A 17,130-nucleotide genomic window follows, 5' to 3' on the forward strand; every position below is an offset into this window, starting at 1 on the left:
CCGACTTAGCATTCCTGCTACAATGACCTTTTTTGTTTGTTCATTTTTAAAGCAATACATTGCAAACAGAACAGTTAGCTGTATCCTGAAAGACAGTAGAAATCATCTCTCCTCTTGATCACCTGGTTGTTTTATCCTCAGCAATACTTTTTCACTATGGTTTCTGCAATAGTTTTCAAATCTGAGGAAGGCATGGTAGAGGACACAGAGGAAGAGACTGTAAGGCAAAAAAGCAACCTCTGAGCCTACCCTTTTAACGGAGAAACAACTGCCTTTCTGAAGTATTTAAAAATAATAAAAAATTACATCAAATTTTTACTTTAAAAATTACATTAAGGAAAAGTATCAAAAGACTTACACTATCTTCAGAGAGATACTAAATATCTCAAAACTTATTTTAAAGATGCAGAAGTCAACAGCACTCTAAGGGAATGAAATTGTGGTAGCCACCAGCCGTAACAATCCTGCAAGACCCTCTTCAGTCACAGCGCTGAAAATAACATCTTATCTGAAGACTTCACAGAGTTAAAACAACAGCTGCTTTTCTAGATCACTTACTTTGGGCACTTGCCTTTCATGCTCAGATAAGAACTGCTTTGTCCAAATAGCAATTAATACAGTCTTTTCATGGGGGGGAGCAGGTCCATTTCTTCTATAGGTGGTTAAATCTTCCTCTCTCAGCTCCTGTCTGGGCTATGTGTGTCATGCTGCCGAGTTAAGGGCCTTGTTTTTACATGGATTTACAAAGCATCAGATATATGCAGGATCAAGAGGTGGAAAGAAAGAGGAAAAAGAAGAGGGTATAGTGTCCAAGATGGAACCCACTCCCTATGTCCTGAGTAGGATAAAAGAGAAAGACATGCAAGCTGTGAAAGAAGAACGTGAGTAGACCCAAAGTTGCAGCTGCTCCTGGATATTTGGGGAACTCAGATACAATAATAGTCAGAAGATATCAAGCCCCCACTGAGGAGAACTTTCAGCAATTTACAAACACCCATTCACATTGCATATATTTATCAAGCAGTGCCTACTCGTCACCTCCCTGGGGACTTTTCCTTGGGAGTCATGGCTCTGGGCTCGCAGAACCCAAATGGCCTGGAGGCCAATTTCTGTCTGTGAGCATAATCAACACCTGGTTGTGGTTTGTAAGATGTGCAACTACTCCTGAGATCTTGGGATCTCAAAGGTTCAAGAGGACTCTGATTGGAGCAGAAAATATCGAAGGTTAATGTTAAACACACGAGAGATTATGAGAACCAGAGTCAATGGCTGACTGCACAGCTGCAATGCTCAGTACATCCTGATTATCTGAAAAGTATCTGGGGTGTTTTTGTTTCTTAAAATACCCATAGAACACAGAGTGTGAAGTCCTGTAACTTAACAGTACTCTTCCTTTACCTGTTCCCCTTTACTTTTCTTTGTGTTTCTATCCTGATGATTAACAAAGCATTCCATCTATACAAAAGCTTCTATTTCTCGCTTTTAGTTGTTGTATGTACTTGTCCATACCTTTTCGTTCTGTGTTTCTTCCTCCTTGTTGTTTGCTTTCTTTACATGCAATTAGCAATCTGAGTGATGCATCTGATATTAGAATAAAGGCAGAGGACAATGTAGCTCATGTAGAGAAGTGTTATGATTGAAAATGGCTGAAGTTTGGGTTATCCATATTTTGGAAGATTCCACTATCGCAAAATATGTTGTTATTTTTATCTGAAACTAGGTCTTTTTCCTTTAACGAGTTCATGTAGAGATGAAATTCAGTAGAAAACAACAGTGTATCATACTTCTGAAAGCAAACATGCTCCCTAGAATGAACCTCAGCTGTTGCTGGATCAGCTGAGAAACTTGTGCATTTTCACACTGCAGAAGACAATGTCCATGACTGCAGGCCTGCTCTGCAGATCTGTCTGCCTTGGCACAAGTGTTCCATACTTCTTGGGCTAGCCAGCTCTCAGAATTGCTGCCTTGGGAGTTGGGTAGAACAGAGAGCCAAGTGGATGGAAATATTGGATAACTGATGGCCCCTGTCCAAGGGACTACTTGTATTGCATGGCTGCGCTAGTGATTTGGGATATGGAGGTACGAAACTCAAGCAGCCTGCCAGGAAATCCAGGCAAAACTTTGTGATTTTAAGATTCTTTGTCAAACCCAAGATGTCACCAGATAGTTTCAGTCTGATGATTCAGCATTTCCTGCAAAATCAAAACTTTATCAGAAAATTCCCTTTTTTTTTTGAGATACTTCTAGCTGGAAGCAGAATGACAAGATGTAGGAGCTTGACGGTTTGTGTGAGTCTGCTTGAATGTAGGCTCAAAAGTGACCCCACCACTTGCTTCAGAAAAAAGACAACACAGGTAATATATGGACACATTAGACAGACAGGTAGTTGCCAAATTATAAGTTTGAATTAGAAACAACATTATGAGAGACAGCAATAACCAGGCTGGCAGGAGAGAAGGGATGCGAGCTGGGTAGTTACAGAAATGGGAGATCAGGAGATGAATTTGATATGTCACACAAACATGTCCCTTCTTTTCTAACAGGCTGCATGTCACAGGCAGGAACCTAGGGCATGGACAGAGGTCAGTGAGGTAAAGCTAATGCTTCCCTCTTCACCTTGCTGTGTTGCCCCTGCTAATCCTGCTGCTTCTAATGAAAGATTCTTTTTGACAGGGCACTGGAAGCCAGAGAAGCAGAAGAACTAAGCAGTTTGCTATATTGAGCTAGCTGAGAGGCAGAAGGGGGATGGCTGGGAACAGGACCATTGTTGTCTGTAATTTAGCTATCTTTGTGGCCATCTCCATTGTATTTTGAGAAAGACAGAGGTGATAAATTTCACATTTCAGGACAGAAACTCCAAAGCCTTCGGAAGAATCTGGGACCTCGTGACAAGCCAGGAGACTTAGTTTTACTGCTTATGTCTTGGTTGGAAGCTGCAAAAATATTTTTTAAAGATGACACAATCTGAGCCCTGGTTCTTTGCAACAGCACTGAGAATGGAGCTCCAAGTGCTATTCCACCAACTTGGAGACAGAGTGATTTGTGCTGTCTGAGGATTCAGCCTGCTTTGTGTCTCCTGCTTTTTTTCTCCTCTTCTTATGTGGTTACCATTCTTCTAGTACTTTTTCCCCTGCCATTGTGTCTCTTTTTAGTGACTCGCTTTCACTGATGAAGGTCAAGGTGTTGAAAGTTGACTATTGATTTATGCTGCCTCTGACACCTTAAGGGTCCACATGGAACTATCTTAATTTTCAGAAATGCTGAGCAGCTCTTACTGGATTCCAGTGTTGTGATAAATGCCCAGTACCTCTGAAGACCAAGCTCCTTTCAAATGTTCCCAGGCAAGGGACCCTAAGAGCAAGTCACTCAAGTATAGGCTTTTTTCCTTTGGATGAATTCTTTTGCCTTTCTCATCTAAGGAACACACTTTTAGCTTTCTGTTTTCTTGTTTTCCTCATGCTTTTTTCTTATGTTTTTGTTTTTCTTTGCTGTAATGCCTTCCTACTTTCTGTTCTCTTCATGATTACAGCACACCCTCTTATGCTTGTTATGCAAGATTTCCACTACTATTATTGGCAATGCTCAATACTGATGTGCTGAGGCAATTTCTATGCTTTAGAGAGGCTTCAGGAGAAATATCTGCAGAGTTACTTCAGCCATTGTTATGACAAAAAATCAACTTCTTTGCATTAAAATGTATAGGAAACTTACCTAAAGAAACACATCTAAGGAAATATTTGTGTCTCAAACTAAATAAACATTAGACCCAGCAAAACTATTTTCTTGAGATGTATGGGATCATGAGACAGAAAGAAAACTTCTTATTTGAATGGTTTTGCCTCTTCTCTACAGCTTGCCATCAGCAGCGGGAAGTGTAAGGGAGAGGAAAAAATTGCCAGCTCACTTCTCTCCTGCTCCCCGCCATCTCAGAGTGCATAATGTTCATGTAATAATCAGATTTGTTTTTCAATATCATTGGGTGTTACTGTCCCCTTGGAAAAGCCTTGGGAAAGACATTCCCCTATGAATTTTCTGCTGAATGAAATGAACACTAACCATGCTACTGTTTGTTTTTTTCTTACAGGAATGAAACTGTTTTGCACCAGTTTTGTTGCCCAGCAGCTGATGCAGAGCAGAAGCCTTCATCTCCAGACTCTTCACCAAGGTGGGAAACTGCTGCCAGAAAGGCCTTTCTTCTTCATCTTCTCCTGCTTTCTCATCTCCCAACAGTGTCTCACTGATGGGAGACAAAACTCACATATTATACACTCCGATCCTCTTCCACTCTCCCTTACACACCACATCCCCAGCACTGCTGTCCCTCTCTTTTTACTCCCAGATATTACTCCTTCAGTGTAATTGCTCAGAACCCCCTCTGGTCTCTACTCACACACATCCTTGCACCTCCAATACAAACTTTCAGCCTTTCTTCCAACATCTGCTTTGATTAACCCATATCCACATTTGTATCCTTTCTTACCTTCCTGCATCACTTTGACATTGATATACACATGCCTCACTCTTCTCCTTCAAAGTAGTTACCCTACGTTATAAATTGGTTGGACATGCAGTGGTAGAAACCCATAACATTTAACCTACAGTAAAAGTCATCAAACAAGCTCAGAGTTCTGTCTCATGCCGGGGCATACATGGTATCTATTTCCTCTATCCTACATATGCCTGGAGTGAGAGCTGATCTCTCAGAAATGCCCTGCTGGGATCTCATTTGTTCACAATGACTGTGAAACTGAGGTAGCCTGAGGCAGAGGGGCACAGTTTCACATAACACACAGCTGAAATGGTTTGAACTTGCCAGTGATGGTTAGTTATAGACTGGAGCTATTAGCTATTACCAGCTTGTATTCAGTGAAGCCAGGGTTGGGCACATCAGGAATTGTTGCAGCTGTCCTTCATCAGTGAAGGACACTGGTGCCAAAACCAAGGGCTCCAAGGAGCAACAAGAGCACTCGGGATTCACAAACTGGATAGTTTCCGTGCTCACCTTGTCCCTCCATTCTTGCCATCTTGTTCTCTGCTCACACCCTCTTACACCTCAATTTCACAGGCCTGCTCCATTTTCTCATGCCTCATCACACTTCTGTCAACAGTAAACAGGTTTCTCTTTAAAGATTTCCCACATCACACTGCTAGACTTTTACATCTGGCCTTTGGCATTGGCATAAGAAGCTTGAGTTACTGGGAAGGGCTCTGAACAGAATGGGGCAGCTGAATTGCAGTAGCGAGGCTTCAGCATTTTTGAAATGATGTTTCTCTTGTTTGTTCTGCTCACTGGAGCAGGCTGTGGTTTCTGATTTCCTTCTAAGGAAAAGTGTGAGTGCTGGACAACTGTGAAGAGAATAGGCGTGCATGTTTGTGTAGATTCAAAAGCAGGGTTAAGCTGCACTTGGAGACAGAGTAAAGGAGCAAGACCCCTCATGCCCATTTGTGTATGAGGATGGAAGGGTTAACACCTTGTGATGTCCATGCTGAGGTCTCTCAAGCATTGGTAAAGTTTGTGTGACAGCCCCATGAGATATTTGCAGCTGCATATCATAGCAGATGAGGAGGTGCTGGCTATCGTCATACCCTGGTCCTTGACTCCGGTCTGCTCCAGCCCTCATCTTATTTCTGATCAACTCCCTTGGTTACGAGCATTTTCTTACTCTACAAGGCTGTCATTACCTCAGTGTCTTAAGCTCTAGGGTAATTTTTGTCATGCTGACATATCAGGTTTTTGGCCTAATCATTCCCAAAGGCCCTGTCCATCCTTGAGCCTCTCAGTTTGTCTGCCCTCCTTGTGTGGGGAACCACCAAATTTCCCACCTAAGGTTTGGCAGGTAAATTGAAGGGAAAGCAATAATTTAATTTAGTAATTTAATAACTTGGCAAGTTGCATCCAAAGATGAGTCTGAATCAGGAAAGTCAAAAGTGGAGATGAATGAAATTGACCCCTACAGTATGTCACATCTGAGGTTTCAGTTGAGGAGCCTCTCATACTGCTCTTTGTTTGTCCTTTTTTTTTGTCACCTAGGCTGTCTTTCGTAGCTTGTTCCCCTGCTCGTTTGTAGCAGGCCTCCTGCTTTCCTTACTTTCTTTCTAAGGCTTTCCTTTTGCTTTCCATTTCTTATGCCCTAGGCTTCAGGAGAAGCCCTGAGCCTGTCTGTGTGTGACTCAGTATTCTGTGCAGAGACAGAAATGTTTGAAGCCACCACGACTGTTTGAAGACAAGAAACAGTCACACAGATTTTTGCTTTTTGAAACAGAGCAGCTTTTATATGCAATCTCTGTGTGTGATGGCTTCAGGTGAGAAGAGTATCCCTGTTTCCCACACTGTGCCAGGAGAAAGGCAGAGCACATGCAGGACTATTAAGCTCACTGGTCAACTTTATGTTGGACAGAACATACCTCCTAGCCTCTGTCAGGTCCTGAAGTCTTCCACGGGCATGCTTTGTTGCTCAAGCTATATATACAGAGCAGTGAGGAGGACAAGACAAATGGCAGAACAAGAAAACCACAGGGTCACCACAGAGCCATTTTAGATTGGCTCAATGCACTGCTGAGAGATGCTCATCAGATCATTTACAGAGCCCATCACCCTGCTCAAATCATGAGCAAGCTCCCTATTGAACTGAGGCAGAACAAAAGTCAATCAAGTCTGAAATATGTGGGTCAGACAGCCTGAATAGGCAATCAGTTCCTGGGTGAGCCAGGAATATCCCTAAATAAGGCCTACAGGACTCCTGATGGGAGAGCCTGGGACACAACGTCTCCCTGTGCAGTTGTCCTGAGCCCCACTGAGGAGACAACTGGTCACAAGTGGTGTTGTGGTGAATTTGCTAAACTAGCTTGGGTTTCTTCTTTCTTTTTCCCATCCTTGATCAGGCATTTCCCTAAATGAGATAAATCCTGTCAGAACTGATGCCACTAATAACCATCAACGGTCTAGTTTTAATTAGAGTTTGCTTCATTAATGCCCCAACTCCTCTCAGTGCGGCAGATTAAATAATGGACTTGCAGCTCATTTACACAAACCCCCAAACTGCAGGGCTGAGCTGCAATCCTTTAATTAAACAGGCTGGCTGATCCCTACTGCTGCCTCGGCTCATCAGTCTAAGCCGATTAAAGAGAATAGGGACTAATAAAGAGCATAAACAGGGAAGTGACTCTCGTCTCTTCAAGGGACTTGGAGACTCCAGCAATGATCAGCTGATGTCTCCTCCTCTACCAGAAAACCTTACCTCAGCCCACATCATCTTCTGGGACCTGCAAGAACAGTCCCGCTTTCAGTGAGAACCCAGCCTCATCCTGGGGGACAGAGGGAACAGGGGCAGCAGGAAGGTAACATAGCAGGGAAGGTGAAGATGAAGAGGGGTGTCTAATTCAAGGCAATAAGATCACCTGACTGCAGGACAGATGAGTTAGAGCAGCTACACAGCTCAAAAGTGAGTCAGAAGGAGAAGGAAATGCCAGGAGGTTGTTTGTCATGATCAGCTTGCAAAAAAAGCCTGGTTCTGCTCGTGTTTTATGAGAGTCATTGTCTGCTCTTCTTGTGTTGTCTTCCCTGTTTTTTGTCCTACTAGATTTCTGATTCTTCCTTTGCTACCCATCCAGCTGAAAAAGCCTTGGCTTCACCTGGCTAGGAATGATGGGGAACAGACCAGCATCTAACCACTCAGCAGAAGCCAGCTTAATGAAGCAGTTCCAATCATTCTTACTCATACTGTTCAGCGTTGCTTCACTGACTGCCACTTGCCTTCTTCCCCCCAGTACACAAATTAATCGTTGCAGGGAATGGAGCTGGGTGTTACAGTTCCATGAGTTCAGCAGTGTGAATTTCACACCTGGCTGCTGAGCTGATGCTGTAGGCCAGGAGCTTTAGGGGACAGATGTGAAGCCTGAGTCTACCTCTAGGAAGCCCAGAGACAAAGTACAGTGTGAGATGTAGGTGGCAGCAGCAGGCAGATTGCTGTCACCGAGCTCTGCTTAAGGCTTCCCTATTTCAAAGTATTGTGCAAACACTGGTCATGGACCATCATTTTCTGCACTGGACCTGTGCACCACTGGCTTTGCGATCATAACCCATCTTTCAGACTGGGCCTTCCACTAGAGATGCCAAAGATCAGGCTGAGGAGAATGAGGAGACTCCATGAAAGCACAGTAGGAGCTAACCCTGCTCCTCTGCTGAGGTGCTGGTCAGACTGTTATTTAGCTAAACCCTATAATTTCATAAAGCAACTTCTCTTTTTCTTGGTGGCTTCTGCCTGTTAGTGGCAGGGTTTCATTCTAAGGGTTTAGAATAGCCTCGTAATTGCATTTCCCACTTCTCCCAGTCTTACACAGTGGTGACTGGTGTCCCAGAACAATGACTTTAAAATGTGTCCAGCAGCAGCCCAGCTCTAACAGGATTACATACCATTTACCTTTGTGTGAGGTAATAGCGCTGAGATGAGAAAGATTTGTTTCTATTAGTGTAATGGGAGGAAATGGTGGAGTCACAATTAGAGGGAAGAGTATATTCATTCAGTTGCCTTTCACAGGCTTTTTGGTGCCTGCCTCTGACTTGCCTGTGGTGCTAAATAGGAAATCTGCAGAAAATCACCTCTGCTCCAGTATGGGAAATGTTTTACATAAAACATTAAGTGCCTGGGGCAGGTCTGCTTTGGCAATGGACATGGGGATTGCACCAGAGGTTTGAATTATACTTGGATCCTATCCATTCTCCTCATGTCACAGAGGAGAATGGATGGGATTCAAGTATAATTGTCTGAAGGGCAGTATCAGACTTCAGAAAAATCTTTGAGAAGGAGTGATATTCCACCTGTGTTTGTGGGAGAGGCATGGTACTTGCTATCTGATAGAAGTACTGGTGAGACCTGACCTACTTTTAAGGAAAGGAGGCATAGTCTTCCCAGGGAGAGGAGGTCAGGGGTCTGAACCAGAGCTGGGATCTGAAACATTTATGGAAAAGTTGGGCAGGCTCTGCTCACATTTGCGCAAAACATTTTCTCATGAGATGTAACTTTCCAGTACAGATAATGTTGCTTAGTTCAGGGTTGAAACATGATCAGTGCAACTGGCAAGTATTTGCTTCATGATTATGATCCAATTAAATCATAACTCAATATAGTTTAAACTTCAAACAGCTGTGTACTCATTTCTAAAGAGTGAATTAGTTGCTGTCACAGATTGGTTACTGCTCGGCATCACAGCACCAATTAGTGGTGAGGAGACATGAAAACCATTGGATACATCTCCAAGCCAGCCTTCCCTGCAGTTCTGATGAAACTCCCTCTTGTCTTCTTTTGACTGTTACCAAAGTATTCACATGGAAATATCAGTACTTTCTGGAGGAAGTCCTTTGTACTTGTTGCTCCACTGCTGCATGTGGGAGGATGAAAAGTGGATGGACAAATTTTAGACAGTTCTTTGAAATAAGACCTTCAAACTTCTTTTCTCACAGCATTCTGAGCTGCATTACAGTAAGCTACACCTTAAAAAAAAGCACATGGTTATAAGTAAAATCTGATTTGTTGTACTTCTGGACATCTGCTGTCTGACTCTTCATATATCTTTACCCGAACTCACTGTTCAGAGAGAGAACATGCATGCATTCTGTGTCCTGTGAAGTATTTCTAGAAGGCACTGACACAAATGAGCCATGAATATTATCCACTGCACAAGTCACAGCATCATGTTCCTCTTTAGCTCCCCCTGCTGTAGCCTGGGTCATGCTAAATGCACTACCAGTCAGATCGTCCTGAGAAAGCCACAACATTGTGGACAGTTTGTGACTGCAATAACCCTTAAGACTGAGGACCATTAATTTTATGGGAATTGAACTGCTCTCCAAGTTAATTATCCTTTTAGAATACCACTGTAGCATCTTGGGGAAAAAAAATTCGGGTGGGGAATGATAATTTTCCACCAGTATCCACCACTCTTAAAGCATTACAGGAAAACAGCTGAGCTGCACATCACTGTGTCTAAACCTGTGAAAGACTGACCTTGTCTGACAGAAAGAATGCAAATCCAGTTCATGAAATAGGAAATGAGCCTTTCTGGCTTAAGATCGCAGGCAAGATATTAGATATATAACCTGGAGGTCAGTGCTTCATCTCAGCTCAGAAGTACTCAGCAGCTGTGGCCCGGGTGTGAAGCAGGATAATGATTCTAGTCTGTATCAAATCAGATCTATAACCTATCACACAAAACAGCACAATAACTCTGACTAATTGCCCCCCAGCTTGTGGCGTCAAGTGAAAGCTCCCAGAATTAGTGAATCATGGAGGCTGAATTCTCCTCTGATTCTTAATAGAGAACACTCCAAGTTAGGCATACAGCACCCGGACATTCCAGTGTAAAGCAAGCCCCCGTGCCCATGGACTGTTCTTTGTGTGCTCTGAAGACAAGAGACTTTATATGCAAAGCTCTTCTGTCTGACTTTCATTCCAGCTGAAGCTCTCCACAACACTTCTTTTGAAAATACACAGGAGGAGTTTGAGCAACATTTCTGCTTTGTTAGCACATCCGGTTTGTGCTCCTTTTCTCATTTCTTTTCCTTATTGAGGTCACAGGCATGAAGAGAGGATTTTTTTTCTGCTTCTTAACAGCTCATCTACTTCTTATTCTTTCCTCCCTGTAGACTTAATAATCCTCTGTTCAAGATATTACAATTGGAGTTTGTGGAGATGCTGCAAACAGGCAGGGATGGGTCAGCAAAGTTCACATAAATATTCCCCAGGCTCACAGTTGTCTGAGTTTTTATTTCAGTCTAACATAGAGATGTGGGTCAGGAGTAATATCTAGACCCAGACTGGAACTCTTCCTAAGCTAAGGTGTGAGTAGATCCTTGTTTTTATGGGTGTTTTGTACAAGCATGACCAGCAGTATTTTTTTTTTTTCTTTGCAGAAACCTAGTTTCAGAACCACAAAGGTAGTTAGTGCATGTAAATTTAGGGGAAATACGAAAACACAGTTATAAGCAAGAAATGTTTTAGAGAACATCCCTAATGTTATAGTTACCAACAACCTTGGGAATCTCTTGCAGGGAAATATAGTCGGCAATTCTGCTAGATGGCCTGAAAGGAATGGCTCATTCTGAAAGCATCCAAAGAAACAGGAGGTGAGTTTCAGATGCAGTGCCTCAGTTCTGTAAAGGAGATCTACCAGGACTGAACATTTTCACACTATCTTCCACACAGGCATTTCTCTGCGTCTTGTCTCAAACAGCTGGTGCAACCACTTTCAGGTAAACGTGGAGAACACGAGGGTGAGGAGGTAAAGTGAGGACTCAGTGGGCTTCTCAACAGGAAAACAAATCTCTTACGGCAGTTGGAGTGTTCCTATCATGGTGGTTCATTTGTCTGACCTCTGTCAACACCAAAGAAGATGGCAGGAGAAAGAGGTCAAATGAAACCAGCCTGAAGTATCGCCTTTAGAAACTGCAAAGATAACTTTCAGACACGTTTACTGAGAGCCTGAGGCTGTGTCCAGTCATTGACTGGCCACATGTCCTTCCAGTCCTTTCTTCATCCCTATTGCTTCTGTTGCCTCCGTGGATCCTGCCCTAGAGGAATTCAGACTTGCAATCAAGTACTCTTCTCCCACATGCTACAGCACTTCCCATTTTTTGGGCCACAAAGAGTGGTAATGTCAGTAAAATAGAGTTGATCATAGCCAAACCACACAGTTGCAAGAGCCACTTTCACTAGCTATTTAGAACAATTTGTTGCTTTAATTCCGGGTGATTCACTCATGACTTGCAGATGAACATCATCTTCTCCCCCTATATTGCAAAGAATTCTCTGTCCATAGCATGACAACTTCTCAGTACCAGTGGAATGCAACATTAACAGCTTCCGTATCCTGTGCTTTTTCTTTGATAATGCCACAGAGATGCTTGAGAAGAGGCAATGACTACTTTGGAAATAGTCCTGTGTCTAGCACTGAAAAATGGTCACAGACGGTTGATAAAGTAATAGCAGATGGACTGCGTTGGAACTAATGCCATTCATTGTAATCCCCTACTGGTATCAACTGACCTGATCTGCATCAGTCAAGATCCTATCCCCACTGCTAAAATTACAGATCTTTTGTGCACTGAGGTATGTTCTGTTGAACTCAGCAGATGGTTTCTGTGGACCCTCTGTCCACACATTTCTTTATGGCTTACAAGGCAGAGAATTTAGCAAAGGGATGGAAAAAAAGAGCCATTGAAAAAGAAAGGAAGACAAATTTACCCCAAGAAAGAAAGTAGAGCTACTGAAAGGGAAAACGATGATAAACATGCTACACAGAGAAAGAGAATGACAGAAGAGAAGGTAGCAGAAAAAGCAGGAAGTTAAAAAAATAGCATAAATGAAAGAAATAGAAGGGAACAAGAACATAGGAACAGGGGATAAATCAGAAATATTTCTGTTCATGCCAACATTCTTTGGCAGTGACAGCAATGTGGCTCTGGCCGTTTATCACACACTTTCTTGCAGTGTGATGTCAATCCAAAGGCCTGTTGTTTTTTTTCTGTACTCTGCAATAATAACTCACTCCTATGCAAGTTCATCTTCTGACCAGTCCTATGGGCAAGTTCTGTGTTCTCCTGTTGGAAACACACAGCTGTGTTCCCATGTTCTTTCTTCTGCCTGGCAAGCTTTCAGATACTTTAGGAAGAACTGAGAAGTCTGAAATGCTGAAGAGGAACACACTGTCCATCTACTGAAGCCTCTTTCTTTGGGTTCTGCAGATAGCTGGATAGCTGAAGGAGAGGGAATAAAAAAGAGATGGCAGATTTTTGGGACAGTCATCCTGCCCATTCAGAAGCACTGCAGAAGTGCTGGGGTCCACCTCTTTCTTCTGTGAGAAAAGATCATCCTGAAAAAAGCATCAAGACACAAACAGGAACTGAGACCAAGTGAGATTTGGGTGCCAAAATCCCCTCATGCTCCATTTCAAGTTTGTGGATGCAGAAGCTGGATGGGACCTAGTAGGTGAAATGCAGTGTTATTGAATGATGCTACTGAGATCGAAGGAACAGAGGATGGGATAAAAGTGGCAAGAAGCAGGACTCTGTGGGTAGAGAGGAACTTCCTGATTCTCATCCATACATATTCTAGTAATGGAAATGCCTAGCCCATTTCCTAAAGCCTTCTACACAATTCTTTTCATTGCTCTGCAGGGTAACTTGCCATTGTACTGGCTAAATGGAAAGTTAGTGCAGAGGGGAAAATGAGGAGAGAGACAGAGAGGAGGTTCCTTCCAAGTTAAGCCATTCTATGATTTTATGACTAATAGCTAGAGGAAAGTTCCTCAGATGTCTAATGGGAATACTGAGGATGACAACATTAGAGTGGAAGACAGCAAGATTTTGCCCTTTCTTAGGAACTGCCAATACACTATTTAAGATGAAGTAGAAGTGCTGTTTAATAATGGGTTAATTTTATAGATTTAAGTCACACTTCCTGTGAAACTACAACTTTATCTCCCAGTTATTTGAAGACAGGCCACTAAGATGATATATAGGTTACTCAGTCCATACCCAGTGGTCATGGTCTTCAGAACTGTCAAGTTCATACAAACTTCATTGAGGTGTGGTGTAAATTAAAGGCCAGTTTGCATGACTGCAAATTAGACTGTTTTCATTCTAGACTGAGGAACCTAATTCTGGTCACACAGACTGGAAGTGTGCTCTAGCAATTTCTAATGATCTTTGCTTAGTAATGTAGCTCTTTCCACATATAGTTTGTATCATCATCCCACAGGGAACTATATGTGTCTAGTAACAAGAACTGTGCGTAACCCTTTTCATGTCCCAAACTGGTATGTTGCAACTTTCACGTAAACAGACTGTGCTGATGTTATTATTGCCTGTGTATCTGGGTTGACTGCCATCTCTCTCATCTCATCATGGCCTGTTCGGTGGATTAAGAATTGGTTGGCTGGACACAGCCAAAGGTTTGTGATTAATTGTTCCACGTCAGGGTGGAGGCTGGTCACAAGTGGTGTCCCTCAGGGGTTGGTCTTGGGACCAGTGCTCTTCAACATCTTTATCAATGACATAGATGATGGCATCAAGTGCACCCTCAGCAAGTTTGCAGATGGCACCAAGCTGAGTGGTGCAGTTGATACATTGGAGGGAAGGGAAGCCATCCAGGACCTGGACAGGCTAGAGAAGTGGGCCCACGAGAACCTAATGAGGTTCAACAAGGCCAAAGGCAAGGTGCTGCACTTGGGCCAGGGCAATCCCAGGTATTTATACAAACTGGGGAAGATCTTATTGAGAGTAGCCCTGCGGAGAAGGACTTAGGGGTCTTGGTGGATAAGAAGCTAGACATGAGTCAGCAGTGTGCACTTGCAGCCTGGAAGGCCAACTATGTTGTGGGCTACATTAAAAGAGGAGTGGCCAGCAGGGAGAGAGAGGTGATTGTCCCCCTCTACTCGGCTCTTGTGAGGCCTCATCTGGACTACTTCATCCAGGCCTGGGGCCCCCAGCACAAGAAAGACATGGAGCTCTTGGAGCAGGTCGAGAGGAGGGCCACTTAAATGATCAGAGGGCTGGAGCACCTCTCCTATGAAGAATGGTTGAGGGAACTGGGTTTGTTTAGCGTGGAGAAGAGAAGGCTCTAGGGAGACCTCGTTGAGGCCTTCCAATACTTGAAGGGAGCGTATAAACAGGAGGGGGAACAATTGTTTACATGGGTGGATAGTGATAGGACAAGGGGGAATTGTTTTAAACTAAGACAGGGGAGGTTTAGGTTAGATACTGGGAGGAAGTTTTTCACTTGGAGGGTGGTGACACGCTGGAACAGGTTGCCCAAGGAGGTTGTGGATGCCCCGTCCCTGGAGGCATTCAAGGCGAAGCTGGACGTGGCTCTGGGCAGCCTGGTCTGGTGGTTGGCAACCCTGCACACAGCAGGGGGGTTGAAACTAGATGATCATTATGGTCCTTTTCAACCCAGGCCATTCCATGATTCTATGATGATTCTATGATCTCAACTTTTGGGGAAAGGGGTAAGGTGGGGATAGGTTTCTGTATGTACACACTATGGTACTCTTCTGCACATTTCTTCTAGTGTGACTGCAGAATATAACAGATGCCTGTAATTTCTCACAATACACTAATGTGAGAGTGGTAGATCAAGATGCAAAAAACATGGATGGTGCAGAGTTCTCTGTGAAAACTACTGCTGTGCTGTTATAGCACATCTGGGTCTAATAAACAATTTATGAGTTATCTTAAAAATATATCATATTTTTAAAGGTAGATCCTCCGTTGGCTTAGGTGCAGTCCACTGATGTAATACCATTCAACACCAGCCATGGTTCTGCTCAACAACACAACAAGATTGGATGTGTCAAGACAGAATCCCGTTTATCTTAGTGACCTTGTCCAAAAAGATTCATGTCTGAGTACAAAGTACAGGGATGGGAAACATTTTCATTCCTCAAAAGGAGGAAAAGTTGAAGTGGCCCTGGAGGAATACGAGCTTGTGTGACCAGATGTGCAAGTTGCTAAGATATGGTTTTCGAAATAAGAATGCAAAAAGATAGAAAAGGGAATAAAGCCTCAAGAAAGAGAAATCACATGGAGTGGACCAACATGGGAAGGAAGCAGCAGTGAGAAAGTATGTTAGAACATGGAAAAGTGGAACTTTGTGCCTACTGCAGAAGACTGTGGTGATAGCCACTGGATGGAAGAAAGGAGGAAGGAATGCTAACCATGCTGCTTCTGTCTTGGTCTTCACTCATAGGACAACCCAAAACCCTAGATCCGAACACAATGGGAAAGTTCAGTTAACACGTTGGATCAGATCTGCTTTCCTAAAGCCAATGAATGGTGTTTTGACTGCCTGTATTGAGGATGGTGATCTGAGTCTGTTACTCTCTATGTTGACAAAGACTGGGCTTCCTCCTCCTTGGTCTCACACAAACAGTGGCCTATTACTTGGCTGCAGTGACCACAAGAGAAAAAATAGCTGATGTATTTGAGAACAGTTACAAAATGTGTCTGAGTTATGCAAAGGTCATCTTGTGAAGCAGCTCCCTCACTGCCTTCAACAATTAATGTCTCCAGTCCCTTAGAAAAGAACCCAGAGGTTCATTCCAACCCACAATCTGCCACAACAGGTGGAAAAAGAAGACCACAGAAGCCCTTGCATAGGTGTATAAATCCCAAGAGCTGTGTCCCTGACCCAGATCTCAGGTAGCTGAAATAGGAGAGCAATGGGCTGAGGGGATATGCAAGGTTGCCTTCCCTTGTAGAGGTTCTGCTGTCTCCCAGCCCTGAATTCATCTCATTTTAGCAGTAAAATTCTATCTTCTGCATGATTGCACCGGCAGGCTTTTGTCAGCGAATTCAGTGATGTTTAAACCTGCCTTAGGGATGAGGAGCCAAGAGATCTGAATTGAAGTGGCAGAAAGACTGCTGCTGAGAAGCCAAGTTTCTCTTTCCCGGGGTGCTGAGCGGGCAGTTACACTAATGCAGGATGCCATCTGTTTTTTCCTTCTCTAAAAGGTCGTGTTTACCAAACATTGCAGAGGCAAGAGAGGTCTGAGGTTAAAGTAAAAGTAATTAAACCATGCAGGACAGGGGCCTTCTGTGCCTTCACTGTCCACTTGGTTCTATTCACACCTCAGTGATAAGCACAGGTGCCCTACCTGAGGCAATGACAAGTGGCGTCTCTGCAGTGACAGACTGCAGGGCTTCCTCCCAGTCCAACCTGCAGAGACAGCTCTGCAATCACAGCCCAGGGTCTGGAGGGCAGCTGAGAAAAAGGGGCTGTGCTTCCCTGGCTGAGTCTTCTGGCAGCTGGAATACGAGGCATGACTGGGAAAGGAGTAGGAGTGGACCAAGTGTCATTTTGAGGTGTTACCCAGACAGAAAAAGGTGCTAGAAGAAAAAAACTAAGTGAAAGGCATGGCCAGTCTTGCACCATACATACACACTGCTTCTCATTCAGTTGAGTTTGAGCAACCTTTGCTGTTCCAAGTCATCCTCTGCAGGAGCCTGTCTTTCTCCATGAAAAAACAGAGATGCTAGTCCTCAAGTGGCTGAAATGGAGATCCTGGCCCTCAGACAGGCAGCCAGCCCAGAGGGATACCTGCAAAACCATCTTTGCACAACAGGAAGTGCATCAG

At 43.6% G+C, this 17,130-nt stretch overlaps 1 protein-coding gene across 1 annotated transcript in view; it reads left to right on the forward strand.

Moving 5' to 3' along the window:
* The window catches only part of IQSEC3 (IQ motif and Sec7 domain 3), a 100,630-nt gene that overhangs the window by 39,913 nt on the left and 43,587 nt on the right, over positions 1 to 17,130 (forward strand). Inside the window, exon 3 of the mRNA XM_021389394.1 lies at positions 4,085 to 4,165. Coding sequence (XP_021245069.1) covers positions 4,085 to 4,165 — 81 coding nt within the window. The remainder of the gene's footprint in view (positions 1 to 4,084; positions 4,166 to 17,130) is intronic.

Source organism: Numida meleagris, chromosome 1 (genome assembly GCF_002078875.1).
Source record: "Numida meleagris isolate 19003 breed g44 Domestic line chromosome 1, NumMel1.0, whole genome shotgun sequence".
Classification (NCBI taxonomy): Eukaryota; Metazoa; Chordata; class Aves; order Galliformes; family Numididae; genus Numida; species Numida meleagris.